The sequence below is a fragment of the Anolis sagrei genome, chromosome 4, assembly GCF_037176765.1.
Source record: "Anolis sagrei isolate rAnoSag1 chromosome 4, rAnoSag1.mat, whole genome shotgun sequence".
Taxonomy (NCBI): Eukaryota; Metazoa; Chordata; class Lepidosauria; order Squamata; family Dactyloidae; genus Anolis; species Anolis sagrei.
Genome location: NC_090024.1, coordinates 221,964,941 through 221,981,583, shown reverse-complemented (window position 1 = coordinate 221,981,583; position 16,643 = coordinate 221,964,941). Strand labels below are relative to the sequence as shown.

At 36.9% G+C, this 16,643-nt stretch overlaps 1 protein-coding gene across 3 annotated transcripts in view; it reads left to right on the top strand.

Annotated features, from left to right (window-relative positions):
- LOC132773140 (ubiquitin-conjugating enzyme E2 variant 1) overlaps positions 1–16,171 on the top strand; it is a 99,325-nt gene extending 83,154 nt beyond the window's left edge. For all 3 annotated transcript variants that reach the window (XM_060772126.2, XM_060772125.2, XM_060772124.2), the window contains 3 exons: positions 9,729–9,877; positions 13,059–13,184; positions 14,189–16,171. In XM_060772126.2, coding sequence (XP_060628109.2) covers positions 9,729–9,877; positions 13,059–13,184; positions 14,189–14,335 — 422 coding nt within the window. In that variant the 3' untranslated portion in view covers positions 14,336–16,171. The remainder of the gene's footprint in view (positions 1–9,728; positions 9,878–13,058; positions 13,185–14,188) is intronic.
- Positions 16,172–16,643: the final 472 nt, after the last annotated feature.

Below are 16,643 nucleotides of genomic sequence, written 5' to 3'. Positions count from 1 at the left end.
GGGTTGGTGAGGCTTTCCCTCACCCCACTGCTTTCTAGATATATTTGGAAAGAGCACATCTCTTTATATGAAATTGCACAACCTTTACATTCTACAGAGGATGGATTTCTCTTGGTACCCACATCATGACAGGGGCATTTGACAAATACATGGGAGGGATTTGCTGATCAGAACACAGTGACATCTCAGTGGCTGCTTCAAGATAGTGAAACTCCTTTCCACAGGAAATTCATTTGGACACCCCCACCCCCTCTCCTTCTGCTGGCATTTTTATTTAGGCAAGACTTTGGTTCTTAATGCTAATTAGGGAATATCCTGAAAGTTGAAAAAATACAAAAACAACAAAGATTATTATAAAAAGTGCAGCAATCCTTTAAAAAGGTAGATGTTCCCATTGACTGTCAAAAAAAGACTAAAAGTACTTTCTAGTACAGTAGGTGACAGTCCCTTTGTTAAAATGTAAATCAGTTTTAGACAGTAATGCACTAGAGTGTTTTCCCAACAAATATGCCAAGCTTTTCAATGAATTAAAAATAGTATAATAAAATCAGACATAAAACCCCAAAGACACCAGATTTTTATTGATCTTGTAAGTGAAGCAGAGTCTGTTCTGGTTAATACTTTTATGGGAGACAACCAACTATTACCAAGTTCTGTAGGCTATAGTTCATAGGAAGGAACTGCCAAAACCACCTCTGAGGGTTTCTTCCTTAAGAAAACCTTGTGAAATCCATGAGATGACAATAGATCATCAATAGAGAGGCAGTAGTATCGTGCGCAGGCCTCCTTTCCTGCCTTAAGGTGCTGTTGCCTTCTCTGTTCCCAGAGCCTGTCCCCTTTGCACCACCTCTCCAGAGCCAGGGTCGCTGCCTTTTGCTGCTGGTGACGCCCCTCCTTGCACACAGGGTCACCATCCCCTCCCAATCTACGCTGTCCAATGAGGATGGAGGCTGCACGGAGCCGGTGGTGATGACCCTGATGACCCTGGTGAGCGGAGGTGAAGGCGGCAGGCCCCGGAAATGGAGTAGGAGGCGAAGATGGCGTGAACAACTTGGGACAGGCAGAAAGGATGGCACATGCTCCCGCTGCCTCTCCTGTGCACGCAACTGCTCGTCTGCAGTCCAAGCCTTCTCCTAGCTTTATCATATTATGCAAATGTAATACACACCCCATTTCTGGCATGCCTGTTTTGCCAATAAAGGGGCACCTTGTATTTGTGTAAATACGGTATATTTCTAAATGCTTGACAACAGTTACCCATTTTAAGTAATGACTGAGGCAAAGTGTAGAAATACTTCAACTATTCCTATGAGTGAATTACAGTCAAAGTGGGCTTAAATATATGTTAGCTGCAGCCCAAGCTACAGTTGCGCTGGGATCGAAAGAACATAAAAAAAAAAACATTGGTATGCATATTTAACAGACGATTTGCATCAAGATTACATCATGGATAGGAAAAATAAATACACCAATGGATACCCCAGGGGAAAATGTGAAGGGAAATGGGGAAAACTGATAGCCAAGGCTAAGAGCAACAGAAAATAGAAGAAATTAAACCAGACTATCGTTACTATCCAACAAACGGAATGAATGATAAAGGAAATGTATGATTGTTCCAGGAGGGAGGGGTTGACTAGGAGAGGGGGTGGCAATAGTTCAGTAAACATCGCCTATGTTATCATCTAAACTTTCTCATGAGGAAAAGTGGTTATGTTATACTCTGGTTTGTCCCATTTTTTATAAACGATTCCTATGAGTGAATTACAGTCAAAGTGGGCTTATTAAAAACAGTTAAAACATGCTCACTAGAATGTTATTTTTAGAAAACTGTTCAGTATCCATGGAAACCTGTTTAAAAACATTTCATCTGATCACTTTACAAACAATGGATTTTAGTACAGAATCATAAAATTGGCATTCTGTTGAATTTTATTTTGATTACAGGTGTTTGAAATGTTTTTTCATACATTAGGATGAGAATTAGAACCTACCTGTGAATAGGCAATTAATTATATCACATAAAGTTATATTTAATTTTTTTAGATTAAAAGCATAATTAAAACCCATGCTGGATTAGACAAGAAGCATTTGTAGGTCAACTACTCTTTCTAGAGTGGCCAGCTATATCCCTATTAAATAGTTCACAGGCAGGTTGTGCAAAGAATCATGTTCTTACTCATGTTCTCCTAGTAGACCATTCAAGTAAAACAAATTGCTTTGCCAGGAGTTTAAACTAATCATGAAATTATAGAGTTGGAAGAGACCTTGTGGGCCATCCAGTCGGATCCCCTGCCAAGAAGCAGGATTGCATCACTTGCGAAGGATTTTTGGAAGTCCATTAATTGGCTATATCCAAAACAACTGTGTTTTCTATATCTCTAAGTCTTCTCCATCTCAGTCACTCCAAACTTTTTGTGTTCCTGTTTTTTATGAAACCTACTTCCTCAAGATGAATAAATTTGTTGCAGTCCTGAGCTGTTGCGGGAAGAGAAAGACAAGCTGTATTTTTTTAAGAATTTGAAGGTTTAGGAGTCACATTGCTGATTGCTGTTTTCTTAAAACTACATTTGGATTTCCAGTTTAGCATTTAGAGTTTGGCTTTAACCACTGATCTTGCAGCTTAGATGGAGAGTTCCCCAGAACCAGTTGATTTCATAGTTGGGTCTGCGTCCATCCATTCAACCTCTATCTATTCAACCCATTCCAAACCTATGTCAGAACAGAATTTAATACCTTTCTTTTTATTTCATAATACCTAAAATTGTGCACCCCACCATGTGCAAATAAAATAGGATTAAAAATGGTCATATGGCGAATGAAATTGTCAAATAGTAAATGACATTTTTAAAAAGTCCTAGTAACTCTTGTATGTTGGTTCTTCAGGTGTATATATAGGCTCTAAAAACCTTTAAGCTGCTTGAGTAAGAGGGATATTTTTAAAGAACTAACTTACATGCTGTTTCTTCTAATGAAAAATACACCCAAAACAACTAATGCTAAGCAAACATTTTAAAAATTGTAGAACAAAGCATCAACATTTAATATTGGGCTTTGCATCAGAGAAAGACGGGTATACATAATGAATTAAATAAATAAATAAATAAGCAGGCAGTACTGAACACAGTAAATAGCCAGACTACTATCATAAATTATTCTAAGAGCAATTAAAACAATCAGTAATATACTACATCAAGCCAATTTCCTGTTCAAAGGGAGTTTGAAATGAAATTGTGGCTTGATTTGTGCCAAGTCTCTGAACCAGGAAGTCTCAGATGAGAGTTTTACATGTTTCATAGCTGTTAAAAGGCTACTGGGCAACTTTACCTGCTGTAGACTACCCCACCCACCCTTTTGATGTTATTTTGTTATAAATGTTATTTTTTGGACTACATCTCTTGAGAATCCACAACCAGTATAGACAGGGACCAAGTGTAACCAAAAACACAATTGTCTATGCAGTCTTTTTAAATAAAAGCAATAATAGCAACAATGTTCCCTTTTCATTAGATTGTGAATGTTTCCGACATTCATTTTAGTTAAAGTGTGTAGAAAAAAACCCCCAAGATATGTGATATAGTGATATTTGAGAATATATGCTGTGTAAGGTTTATATAGTACATTCTGCTAAGGCTTCAGTGATAGTTCTGCTATTTTTAGAACTGCCATTACGACATTCTGAGATACTAAAGAGTTCAACAGAAACATTAATCTATTTGATAATTGTTTCAGTAATGGCCTTATACCAAAGGCCATTGGCCTTTAAACCCATTGTCACTCAGTTATTCTAACTGCTCATTTTTTTTTAAATAATGGTTTGGATCCAGACATAGTCTAGATCAGTGGTTCTTAACCTGTGAGTCCCCAGATGTTTTGGCCTTCAACTCCCAGAAATCCTAACAGCTGGCAAACTGGCTTGGATTTCTGGGAGTTGTAGACCAAAACACCTTGGGACCCACAGGTTGAGAGCCACTGGTCGAGGTAGTCCTCCTTTAAGCAGACTCTTTGTAGTTAGAACTCTATCCATTAATTTAGTAAATAGAGGTTTAACCAAAAACAGTTTTAAAAACAATACCTGTTGGAAAAAGTATGTGTATCACATAACTGTATCTTGAAATTAGATCTCTGGATGCTAGCCTCTAAAGCTCCCCTTGTAAGCAGGAGATCGTCCATCCTAAGTGGCCATTTCCATGATGTTGGGGAGCAGATGGGTGGGCGGGGATGCATCCAGCTGTTTTCCTGCAGAAATGTCCAAGGGTCATGAGGAAGCCTCTACAGTTAATGGTCTTGCAATATGTTCAGTTAGAGGAAACTAGCTGGAAATGGCCCTTCTCATCCTTTGCCTGTCCAAAAACACAAAATTGGCTGTTTCGGAAAGGGGTTCTCCTTATATGGTGCATTTTAAAGTAGTATTGCAGCAGTTGTGGAATATATACTAGAAGAGCACTTGGCAAAGTTGTTATTTCCTTTTAGAAGGCAAATGATTTTTTTCTGGCTGGAGGTTTTTTTTATTTCTCACTACATTTCTGAAGAGGGTGTGTATCCTGGTTGCACAGTTTGAACAGGATTCTCGGCCAAGCAGTAATAAGAAGGTGAGTAGTTTAGCAACAGCATGTGAGCCCTAAAATGATTGGCACTTGATCGGAAAGTCAGTGCAAGCTGCCATTAATGTTTTCCATTTAAAATCATTCAATTTCAGTGGAAAATGTAGAGAAACAGCCGGGTACATTCAGGAATCATGGCACTGTATCTAGTGCTACTTTATTACAGCCTTGACTTAGAACAACTGTCTTAAATACTTGCACTAGGGCTCAGGGTTGTGGGTGTCTCTTGCTGGAAGTATTGTTTTCTAAACGTTTTCCTAAATTTCCTTAAACAAGGTAACAAACAACTTCCAGTAAAATAGTTCACATTCCAATGAAATTGATATTTTTATCATATATTGTATGATAAGAAATGTAGTGAGAAATAAAAGAAACTCTAGCCTGAAAAACTGATTTAGCTTCTAAAAGGAAAGGAAAATTTTGCCAGAGGAGATGGGGGCATCACATTGTTGGCTTATGTTTAACTTGTTGTCCATGTGGACTACAAGATCTTCTTTACACGTACTGCTCTCAAGCCAGACATTGTCCCCCATTCTGTATCTTTGCATCTCATTTTTTTTTCTAAATGGAGCACCGTTACCTAGTATATATTCTTCTAGTATATATTCCACAACTGCTGCAATTGTTCTACTACTACCAGCAATGTATAACTCTTGTTTCGCTGCATCAAGAAATGAGGGGAAGAACATTTCCTGATCATTTTAGTGCAAAGTTTCTCAAACTCTGTTCCTCCAGGTGTTTTGGACTTCAGCTCCCAGAAATCTCAGCCAGCTTACCATCTGTTTGGAGTTGAGGAAGCTGAGGTCCAAAACATCTGGAGGAGCAGAGTTTGAGAAATTGTATTTTTGTGGTCTCATGTCATGAAGGCATTCCTTCTGCTGTAAAGTGTGTCCTGTGCTAAAATAAATTAATTTCATCCTGCTATTATAATTAGACACTGGGAAATATGTGCTAAAAATTGATCCTTAGAAAATTGTTCCATTTATTGTTTTAGAATTGGCAATATAAAGATATGATGGTTTACTCTATTTTTGCAGTAAAGGGATACATTCCTCTTCCTCTTGTCACAGTGGTTCTCAACTTATGAGTCCCCAGATGTTTTGGCCTTCAACTCCCAGAAATCCTAACACAATAAATAAACTATCCTTAACTTCACACCACATTTTAATCCAAAAGGACTTTTTTTTACTGGGATCCACAATGAGCTGTCCTTTAAATAGAACTTGGAAGTGATTAAGTAGCCACTTGTACACAGGAAATAAATTGTGGCATTTGTATTTTAGTTTATTTCTTATAATGCTTAGTCATTGCTCAGAATGACTTGCAATAAATATCAGTTACACAGTGAGTATGCCCAATTAATAGTTGATAGACAAAAGACCACTTGTTCTCCAATGCCTGCTGTCCTATGCATTTTATGAATACTATGTATTTTGTGGATATATATAGATATAAACCTTTCCCTTTTTATAAGCAATTCCATATATAAATTTTGTTTGATTTTTAAATTGTCTAGTTGTTCTAGGGATTATATCGATACTCCTTGTATATTTTACTTGTTCAAAATGTATTTTTAAAATTTAAATATTATGTCGTAATAAAAAGAACAGTATTTTTATTATTTGATACCAGGCATGACAGCAAATTATTTTTTTAAATTCCTCATTATTTGGTTCTTTTTTCCCCCCAAAAGGCCTCTAGTCTGGCACCATAGGTAATATGTAACATGTTGATCTTACTAAAGGACATGGATCATGTTTGTTAGGTTCTTACCCCATCTAGAAAGGGGATCAGCTAACATGTGAAATGTAACTGTATAGCATTGTATTCATATCATTTTGCTTATTTTTATATATGCCTTTGTAACTTGGAAGTCATCTAGATGAAGGCCAGTTTAGAAATGTTAAATACATTTTAGTCAAAGTCCCAAACCTGTTTATCAAAAGAGTTAATATTTATCATAGTTTATCTGAAGTCTGATTGACTTGGGTATATGCTAAATTGATGTGTGCTTTTATCTTGGCTCGTAATAGCATTTCTACTGGGATTTATTTTTCTCAGTCAGACAGATTTAACAATGTAAACTGAGTTTCTGTTTCTTACAGCTCTCATCCCTCTTGGACTGTAATTCAAATGCTTTCCAAATCCAATATAAGTTGAACTTCTGTTTATTACTACTCTCATCCCACTTGGGCTATAACCCAAATGCATTTTAAATCCAAGAAATTCCAGTTGTACTCATTGTTTGAAATAAATTAGAAGCCAGATATTCTGACAATAGAACTATACCAAATTATATAAATTTGGAAGGCATTAGCATCATTATCTCCTTATATTTGGAGTTTGGGGGTGTTAAGAGTGTGCTCAAAGTAACTTTACACTATTTTGAGCACATTCTTAAGTCATTGTTCAAATTATAGATCGTGTTTTTGTAAAATTCTGATGGCCCATTCAACTAGAGATTTTCTTTGAAAGATTTTTCCTTAATTTGTTCTAGAAGTTTGTCTGGTAAAGGAGGCTGTAAGGTATATGGATCGGTGTATTTGTGGTTCCCCCCCCCCCCTTATTAAATGATATAAACACAAATCAAATAATGTCATGCTGCTTGCAGGTTTATTATTGACATGTGTAAATAAATTATAATGGAAAAAGGGTAACTGAGGAGCACAATTTTCATTTGATGAATGAGTAGATAAATGAAAACAAAAAGCCTGAACAAGCCTTGATATAGACATTTAATTTAGAGTAATCTGCAGGTATTTATTTTGTTGAGTTTGGGTTAAATGTCTGTTAGGCATATACACATCCAAATATTTTTGCAGTTAAGTTTTAGTATAGCATCTGGGACTATGTTACCTGAAAATGCTGAGTGTAAACACAAATATAAATATGCTAATACATAAATATATAAATGTTTTGTGCAAATACAAATTCTTTCTAGGGTACATGGGCAATCTGCGCTCCTCTCTCTCTATTATTTCTTTTCCAGACATAGAGACCATGATTCTTCAATATAGGCATGTTACAGCACAGTCTAGATCACTCTGGGGGCTATTTGTACATTTTTTTTAATGCAGGAAGAACACCACATTCCAGATGGATAGACTCAATCAAGGAAGTCATGGTTCTTAGTTTGCAATACCTGAGTTGGCTATAAGGGAGACTTGAAGGTGTCTCTTTCATAGGATTGCCATAGGCCAAAGTCAATTTTACAACAACCGTGCAAAAAAACTGCATTACTATATTATCTAGATGAAAACTGGGATTTTCTCCTGCTTGTTTAACCCATTCTTGGATATGCACTTCCATCATTATTGTTGCCTTGCTTTTCCTTATTTATCTTTTTGGAAGAGGTCAGTTTTATCTGTTTTCCCCACTATGGAACCTATTGTTGAGGTCAACAATTCTGAGACGCTAGGTTTTCACTCTCGTAATTGACACAGTAGGGATGCAAATGGTTCGTGCACCTGAAAGCCAAAAGATGGAAATGTGGTTTGAGATACACAATAAGTCTTTGATTCCATGAGAAGGGAGAGGAAACCAGATGTAGTGATAAATGTGCTGTTTCTCCTCACTTTCTTCCTCATGAAATAGGAAAGGAACACAAATAATGAGTACTTAAAATATCCTCAGGGTGCAATTTTTTCTCTTTGACTTGTACAGACCTGGTTGCATTGTATGACTCCTGGGCCATATCACCATAGTTTCTTCTTCAGGTTTTTCTAGATTTTGTGACGGTTGCACTCTAGGACAGGAAAAGCCCTCTGACTTTAAACACCACATGTTGAATAGGAAAACAATCCTTTTATTGGAGATAATCAAAAAACAGCAAAGTAAAAAGAACTTTAAAGAAATAGGTAAACCCAATTAGGTAAGAAGATAAGCAGGAACAAAATAGTCCAGGGTAAAGTTCAGCAAAGTCCATGAAAACAAAGTCCACACTTCTCTAATATAATCCAGAAAATGAGGAAACATTAATCCAAGGCATGAGTATGCAATCATAAAATCCAAGAATCAAAACCATGAAACAAGAAATACTTAAGCATGAATATTCCAAGCAAGGCTTCCATGAAACAAGGATGAGAACTTAACTTTATTCCAAACGATGCTTCATCTGGCTACATTTCCCATACTTGGGACTTTTATCCCCTCATTAAGCTATCCCAAGCACTCAGAAATTGGTTTTGCTTTAGTTGAGATTCCCTTATCTTTTTCTGCCAGAGCCTGGCAGAACGCCGAAGCCACTCTTCACCTTGTCTGCTTTGACTAATCCTCTGCCGTCTATCTATTTGCTCATTAACTTCTGCAGCTGGGCCAGGTACTGAGTTGTTTTCAAGCCCCAAATCTTGGGAACTCTCTGGTAGCAATTCAGGGAGTACACCATCATCCCCACACCCTTCAGGGACATTCTCATGGGAAACTACACTTTGAAACTACTCTCTTCATCAGTATCATTGACCCTATCATTGCCATCTTGAAACTCATTGACATCACTCCCCACATCCAAAGCACCCTGTTCCTGAAACACAATCACAGACTGAGCTCCAACAGTGACATTTTCTGTACACACTAACCCTTGTTTCAAATTGTTATCTGTTTAAAAAATTAGTATCTTACTTTTCTTTATTAAGTAAAATGCATGTGCCCTGCTGTGTACATAATTTTTTAAACCTTTCCTTTCACTTACATGTGTCATTTCCTATTTTTAGTTTGTACTTTTAAATTGATTGACCACAACGGGATTTACTTCTAAGTAAATATGTGTATTTATTAATTTACTTACTGCATTTATATACCTCTTTACTCACCCCTAGGGGGACTCTAAGCGGTTTAAAACATTTTGCCATTATTTGTTGTAAGCAATGGCAAAATTCAATGCCTCACATACATATAAAACCAAATCATAAATCTAAAAAAGATATAACTATGCATTAAAATCAATAAGACAATTACAAATAAGATTAAACAACATTTACACATGAGGACATGAAAATTAAAACCACCTAATATAAACATTAAAATCACATTGTTATTGTATTATTAATTAACAAAATGTTTGGCATACTAATTCGAAATACCTTGCAAGATATCCAGTCTTATTTTGTCTTCATTCTGCTTTGTTTTCAGGAGTAAAGGTTCCCCGCAATTTTCGACTGCTGGAAGAACTTGAAGAAGGTCAGAAAGGTGTAGGAGATGGAACAGTTAGTTGGGGTCTTGAAGATGATGAAGATATGACACTTACAAGATGGACAGGAATGATTATTGGACCTCCCAGAGTAAGCAATGGTTTAAATAAAGTCTAAAGAAAATTCACTTACCCTGTAAATAGGTTCTTGTGGGTTTTTTCGGGCTATAGGGCCATGTTCTAGAGGCATTTCTCCTGACGTTTCGCCTGCATCTATGGCAAGCATCCTCAGAGGTAGTGAGGTCTGTTGGAAATAGGACAATGGGTTTATATATCTGTGGAATGGCTGGGGTGGGGCAAGAATGCTCTGGGGAAAATTTCTTTTTGATCTTGGGAATAAATCAATTACAGAATGTGTTCAGTCTCTTTTTTACTCTCACTGTGGTAAACAGTGCATCAGTTTATAAGTAGATCATATTTTTAAAAAATCTAGGTGTTAATTTATTGATAAAATCAAAGGAAGCTTGTCAGTTGGAATACTTGTGGGGACACTATTAGAATTTTCTGTCATTGCTACGTAGTTCATTATATATGTATGTATTTAAATGTAACTATTTCTATTTTGCTCTAGCTAAAGATTTCAGATTAATGTGCAATCAAATCAACTTGAACCATTTAAAACAGTTTAAAAAACCAAAATAAACAATTTAAAAGCATATTAAACAATATAACAGATTAAGCCAGAAAAATTAAAACTATTTTTAATACCTCTTTGATAACCTGGGAGTATAACTATGTAATGTTAAACTGCTATGAACAAGCAGAAAAGAGTTGAAGCATAGCCTTGTGCTAACATGCTGTACCCTCGCTTTTCCTCCTCTATGCAGTTGGGAGATTGAATAAGATGTCAATTTGTCTTTATAAAATTTGTGACTTCTTGTTATGTATAAACTGAGATTAATTTTTTAAAGGCAACCTAACACCATTTTTAAAAGACAATCTCACATGCAAGCTAACAACAAACCCTGGTTTGATTAACCAGCTAGAGTTTAAACCACAGCCCCTTGTTCATAGGTAACAATAAACTAAGAATTGACTAAAATAAAACTTCCTCTTCCTGTTTCAAGATGAGAAGGAGAGAGGAGCGGGAAACAATGGACTGCTTTCCTTTTGTGCAAATAATACTAAATTATGCTTTGGTGCCAAAATCTTCAGAAATTCAGACCATCCTTTAGTGAAAGCTTGTTTCCAGTAAACCAGTGGATCCTAACCTTTAATCCTCCAGGTGTATTGGACTTCAGCTCCCACAATTCCTAACAATTGGTAAACTGGCTGGGACTTCTGGGCATTGAAGTCCAAAACACCTGGAGGTTGGGAACCGCTGCAGTAAACTAAAGTTCTACATTGTCAAATAAAATCCAGATTATCTGCTTTGAACTGGATTATATGGCAGTGTAGACTCATATAATCCAGTTCAAAGCAGATAACGTAGATCATCTGCTTTGATAATCTGGATTATATGACAGTGTAGAAGGGGCCTCATATGGCACTTCGAAGTTTAAGAAATTGGATTTTGCATAAGGGTCCACTTCATCCCACTCTTAAGATGTGAGTGGGCTGCAATTTACAAAAGCCTATACCAAGTAAAACTTGTCAAACTCTTTTCCCCTCCTCATACTGCAAACTAGCACAACTGTCCTTCTGAAATCAAACCATTTCTGTCTAAAGAACTGTCATAATGTCTGGCTATAGAGCCATGTTCTAGAGGCATTTCTCCTGACGTTTTGCCTGCATCTATGGCAAGCATCCTCAGATGCTTGGTAGTGAGGTCTGTTGGAATTAGGACAATGTGTTTATATATCTGTGGAATGGCTGGGGTGGGGCAAGGAGCTCTTCCCTGCTCCAGTTAGGTGTGAATGTTTCAGCTGATCACCTTCATTAGCATTTGAAGGCCTGCCTGAGCCTGGGAAAATCTCTTGCTGGGAGGTGTTAATCTGTGCCTGGTTGTTTCCCCTCTGTTGTTTTGCTGTTGTAATTTTAGAGTTTTTTAATACTGGTAGCCAGATTTTGTTCATTTTCATGGTCTCTTCCTTTCTGTTGAAATTGTCCACATGCTTGTGGATTTCAATGGCTTCTCTGTGTAGTCTGACATGGTGGTTGTTGGTGTGGTCCACCATTTCTGTGTTCTCAAATAATATGCTGTGTCCAGGCTGGCTCATCAGGTGCTCTGCTATGGCTGACTTCTCTGGTTGAAGTAGTCTGCAGTGCCTTTCATGTTCCTTGATGCGTGTCTGACCTCACTACCTCTGAGGATGCTTGCCATAGATGCAGGCGAAACGTCAGGAGAAATGCCTCTAGAACATGGCTCTATAGCCCGAAAAAACCTACAAGAACCTAGTGATTCCAGCCATGAAAGCCTTTGACAATACATTGTCATAATGTCTGTTGGTCTCAAAAGTTTCCACATGCTTCATTGCTGTTTTGCTAGAACTGCTGTTTGAAACATCCATGCACTATTCCTTGTTCCTTATACCATTTCAAGAAAACAACCACTGGGCATCATTGTACTTGACTAAGTGAATTCCTAGATAACAATTTCATAAAATGCCATATGGTGTTTTAGCTATATTGTGCTTAAAGTTTCATAATAATTGGTAGTTGCAGATAATGTGGGATTTTATTCAGCTTTGTGGAAGGGGCCTTAGACACTCTGAATATGGTCTAATTCATCACACTTGGGCTTGGATGTGAGGGCTAATTGAGCAAACAGCTAACACTTTTGTTTATGAGAGGTTCAGCAATTCTTCACATCATTTCCATAAAACTGAACTTAAATGGCAAGAAAATTGTCCAGGGAAGTGTTTTATTTTTGAGAGAGACTAAGGCTCACGGGGTGGGCATTCATGGTATAGACATGCAGATGTTCATAGGAAAAATACCTTCATCTGGTGCAGCAAATACTGGATCCAAACAATCATTTAGTAGAATACCAACTCACATATCCTCCTACCTTATCAGCAACCTATCTCTCTCTGGTTATCATAAAATGATCAAAGTTTGTTCAGAGGCAAATGAGAATTTTTATGCTGAAATTAATTATAGGCCAGAAAAGGAGTAAACGTGATCTTCAATTTAAAAAACAAGATGTCCAGTTGCATTGCCAGACTTGTTTTAACTTATAGCATGAAGTTAGTACAAGGAAAGTTACGTTTATTATCATGGATATGGGGAGGAGAGAAAATACAATTGTGGTAACCTGAAACTCTCTTAAATGTAGCCTTTCTTCATTCTTCTTTAAATGGATTGTCTAAAATTGATTTTTTTTCCTCCAGACAATTTATGAAAACAGAATATACAGCCTTAAAATAGAATGTGGGCCTAAATATCCAGAAGCACCACCATTTGTAAGATTTGTAACAAAAATTAATATGAATGGAATAAATAGTTCTAATGGAGTGGTAAGTGCTTCACTATTTCTATCACAACAGACATTGTCAGCTTTCAGCAGTAAATAATTAAATGCACCTGTATAAATATGTCTGCAATATCTCATTTAGTGTAAACACAAAAGTATAATGGTTTTGCAGCCATATCTTGATACATTTTTGTTCTCATCTTTTCATAATTCACTTTTGAACTGTTCCAATTTAAGGGATTTTGCATTATACAAAAAACTAAATAGAAGTGTCTTGCTTCAGACATTGTGAAAATGTAGGCCTTAATCCAATTGTTAGACCCTATTAGAGTTAGACCCTATTTCTTTTGTATCAGTAGAAGTCGCATAAATATTGGTTTGCCAAGCTTACGTTGATCCAGTGGAACTAATAATTGGATTTAGGCTTTACAGTTTCATAAACAAAGTGGAAAGGAAAAATATATCTCCTGTTTTTCTTCACCCTTTGATGACTAGATCTGTCCTTAAAAGCTTAACAAAGATACCTTTATGGTATTTTAAATTTGACTCTACTGATTGATCTTTGATCTTATTAATTTATCTGCTGAGTAAAACCTTCAGCCTTAGGCGACAATAAAAAAAAAACCAGCTTTCATGTTTTCATCTGCCCAATTTCATGCTAAATCACAAACTGGTTTTCAGTATTCTCTCAATTGCAAAATGGGTGAATATGTAGCATTTGAGAGTATTTGGAGATTCAAGAAATAAATCTCAATAGCCCTCTTGTGTAATTTATTACTGTAATTTTTCTATTCAGAGACTCACTCCCCATCTAAATAAACATCTCTAAAAATGGGGTGGGTCCTAGAATTACAGGTGTATCTTATGTATTTTGGTATTGTTGTTGGTACTGAAATTAGGCCATGCCTTTCAATCGATGGTGTCTTACAATGGAAGAAATACGGTATTACTTTAGGTACTTTATTGGCCTTGGTGTTTTTCAGTACTGAATGGGATTAGGTGCAAAATAAGCTTTTTGATAGTTGTGTTTTTTTCATTTATTTCCAGGTGGATCCAAGAGCCATATCAGTCCTAGCAAAATGGCAGAATTCTTATAGTATCAAAGTCGTTCTGCAAGAGCTTCGGCGTTTAATGATGTCTAAAGAAAATATGAAACTCCCTCAACCACCCGAAGGACAATGTTACAGTAATTAATGAAAAACAAACAGAAAAATCATGCCCCTTCATTCAACTTAAGCTCTCTTCATTTTCCACAGTAGTAAATTTTCTAGATGCATCTTGTAGACCTCCCAAGTACTGGAAAGGAAGTTCCCATGCAAAGGAAAGTCTATCTTGAGATACTGTAAATGATACTAATTTTTTTCATTTGAAAATAAGTTTGTGCTATAACAAATAATGCTGTCATGTGTAACCACTGTCCACATAGTTGAACTTCTGGTATCAAGAAAAGTCTATTTAAATTTATTACTGTCAAGACCAGTGTGGCACATTGAACTCAACTGTGAAAATGCATAAAAAAGCATACATCACACAATCACAATGCTGTGTGTTTGGCCTGGGTTTATATTTCTCCCCATTCTCTCTCCTCCCCTCCTAATCGCAATAGAGTTTATGCTCAGGGCTATTTATTAGAGTAGATGCAAAAGGCACTCACCTATGAGGAGGTTCTCTTGCGAAGGCTGCTGTGAAAAGAACTCAGCTGTGTGAAAGCTCTGTTGTGCTCTTGCATAGTTCCCATTCATTCCAGCAGGGCTTTCTCAAGATAACATCCCAAAAAGTCTTGTGCCCAAAGGATTCAATTCCTAGTCCTCGGCTGGGCTATATGGACTACTAATGGGATGTGTTGATATCCTCAGTCATCCCTCCCTTTGTGCAAGCTCTAGTAAAATGCTGAATGTGTCTGGGGTTTGTTTGTTTTTTTTAATTTTATTTCTGAAGAACACAATATTAATTTGGGGCAGGCTCTTCTTTCTTCCAATAATCTTTGGCTAAGGCATAGATTGGATTTTTGTGGCACCCTTTCCCCAGTAATGCAGGCTTTGGGACAATAGATCTGGGGAGGGGAGTCTTTCAATCTTTCCTGTTTCCTCTTTGTCATAGTTGGGGTGCTGCTTTCTTTATTGCCCCTCCTATGATCCTTTCCTTTCCTCCTGGCCAAAAAAAAAAAAAAAAAAAAAAGGTAAGTGGCTGGCAAACTGCCTGATGTTGTTGTTATTATTATTGTTGTTATTATTATTTTTGCTTCATGCTTGTCACCTTTTTGTTGGGGGGAAAAGGGGGGACTATAAATTTAGTCTTCACCGGCTGAGAAAACAAGAGTGTCTGTCTGTCTTTGCTCGCTAGCATTGCTTCCACACCTCCAAGCTGGCCATGGCTGATGTTATTAGATAGGCTTTTGATGTGGTGAAAAGAGCAGTAATTTACCAGGATCGCTTAAGCCCTATTCAGGATGGCCAAACATTGTGGAAAGACTCCCTATATAGACATTTGAAACAAACACTCCAGCTCTCTGAGCTGAAGGTCACTACCTCTGTTTGAGCGCCATGTATATGAGCCTGCCAACGTAGAGACGAGGGAGGAGATGTTGTTCCGATGCTTTGCAGAGAGGAGGACTCTTTCCTAAAGAATGGGACGGCAAGGCCATGCTTTTTGGCTTAGGGACTGATCGGCAAGGCTTCCTGGCAAATCACTTCCTTTTCGGACTTCTTGTTTCGGACCACTGACTGCTGAACCTTGGATGCAAGCTTAAATGCAAACAATCTAGTGTCCTCCTTTTCAGTTTTATGAATAAAAATTCAGTGTTTGTGTAAAAAAAAAAAGAAAGACAAGAGAAATGTCACATTTAAAAGCAGAAGCTATCAAGTCAATGAACAATTGATGTTTCCATTAACTCTTTTGAGGAGAATATTAGTTGTAAGGATTTAACATCCTCTGTAATTAAAAATTTAACATAACAGTATTCCATAAGCAGCCTTTTTATTGTATCAGACCATTGCCTGATTTTAATATAATAAAAAGTGTGCATTAATATTACTGTGCTCCAATTGTATTTATATTTAGAGTGTGAACTCCTATTGCGGTCCCCCTGTGGACATTGCATTGACATGCTTGAATTTTGTGGCGGAACTCAGCAGAATTTATGTAGTTCCAGGGATATCAGCAGAGCTATAATTTCACTGGGGAATTCCCCCTTGATTGGTGCCAATTCCTATTCAATGTTTATCTTATAATCGATTTTGTTTTTTAAGATTCTTAGCAATAAAAATCTTAATTAGGGAGTACATGGCAGTGCCCTGCAAAATTGATGGGATAATTGGAATCTGGGATAATTTCATATTATGGGCTTTTTAAAATCACAAGTATGATGACAGTGAGTCACTGTTCTAGATACATTTCTATACTTGACTGAATAATACATATGCAATTTCCTTTCTGAAACACCTTTGTTCTGCCATGTGATGTGTGCCCCTGTCTTGATGCATATATTCTGAAATACTGTCTG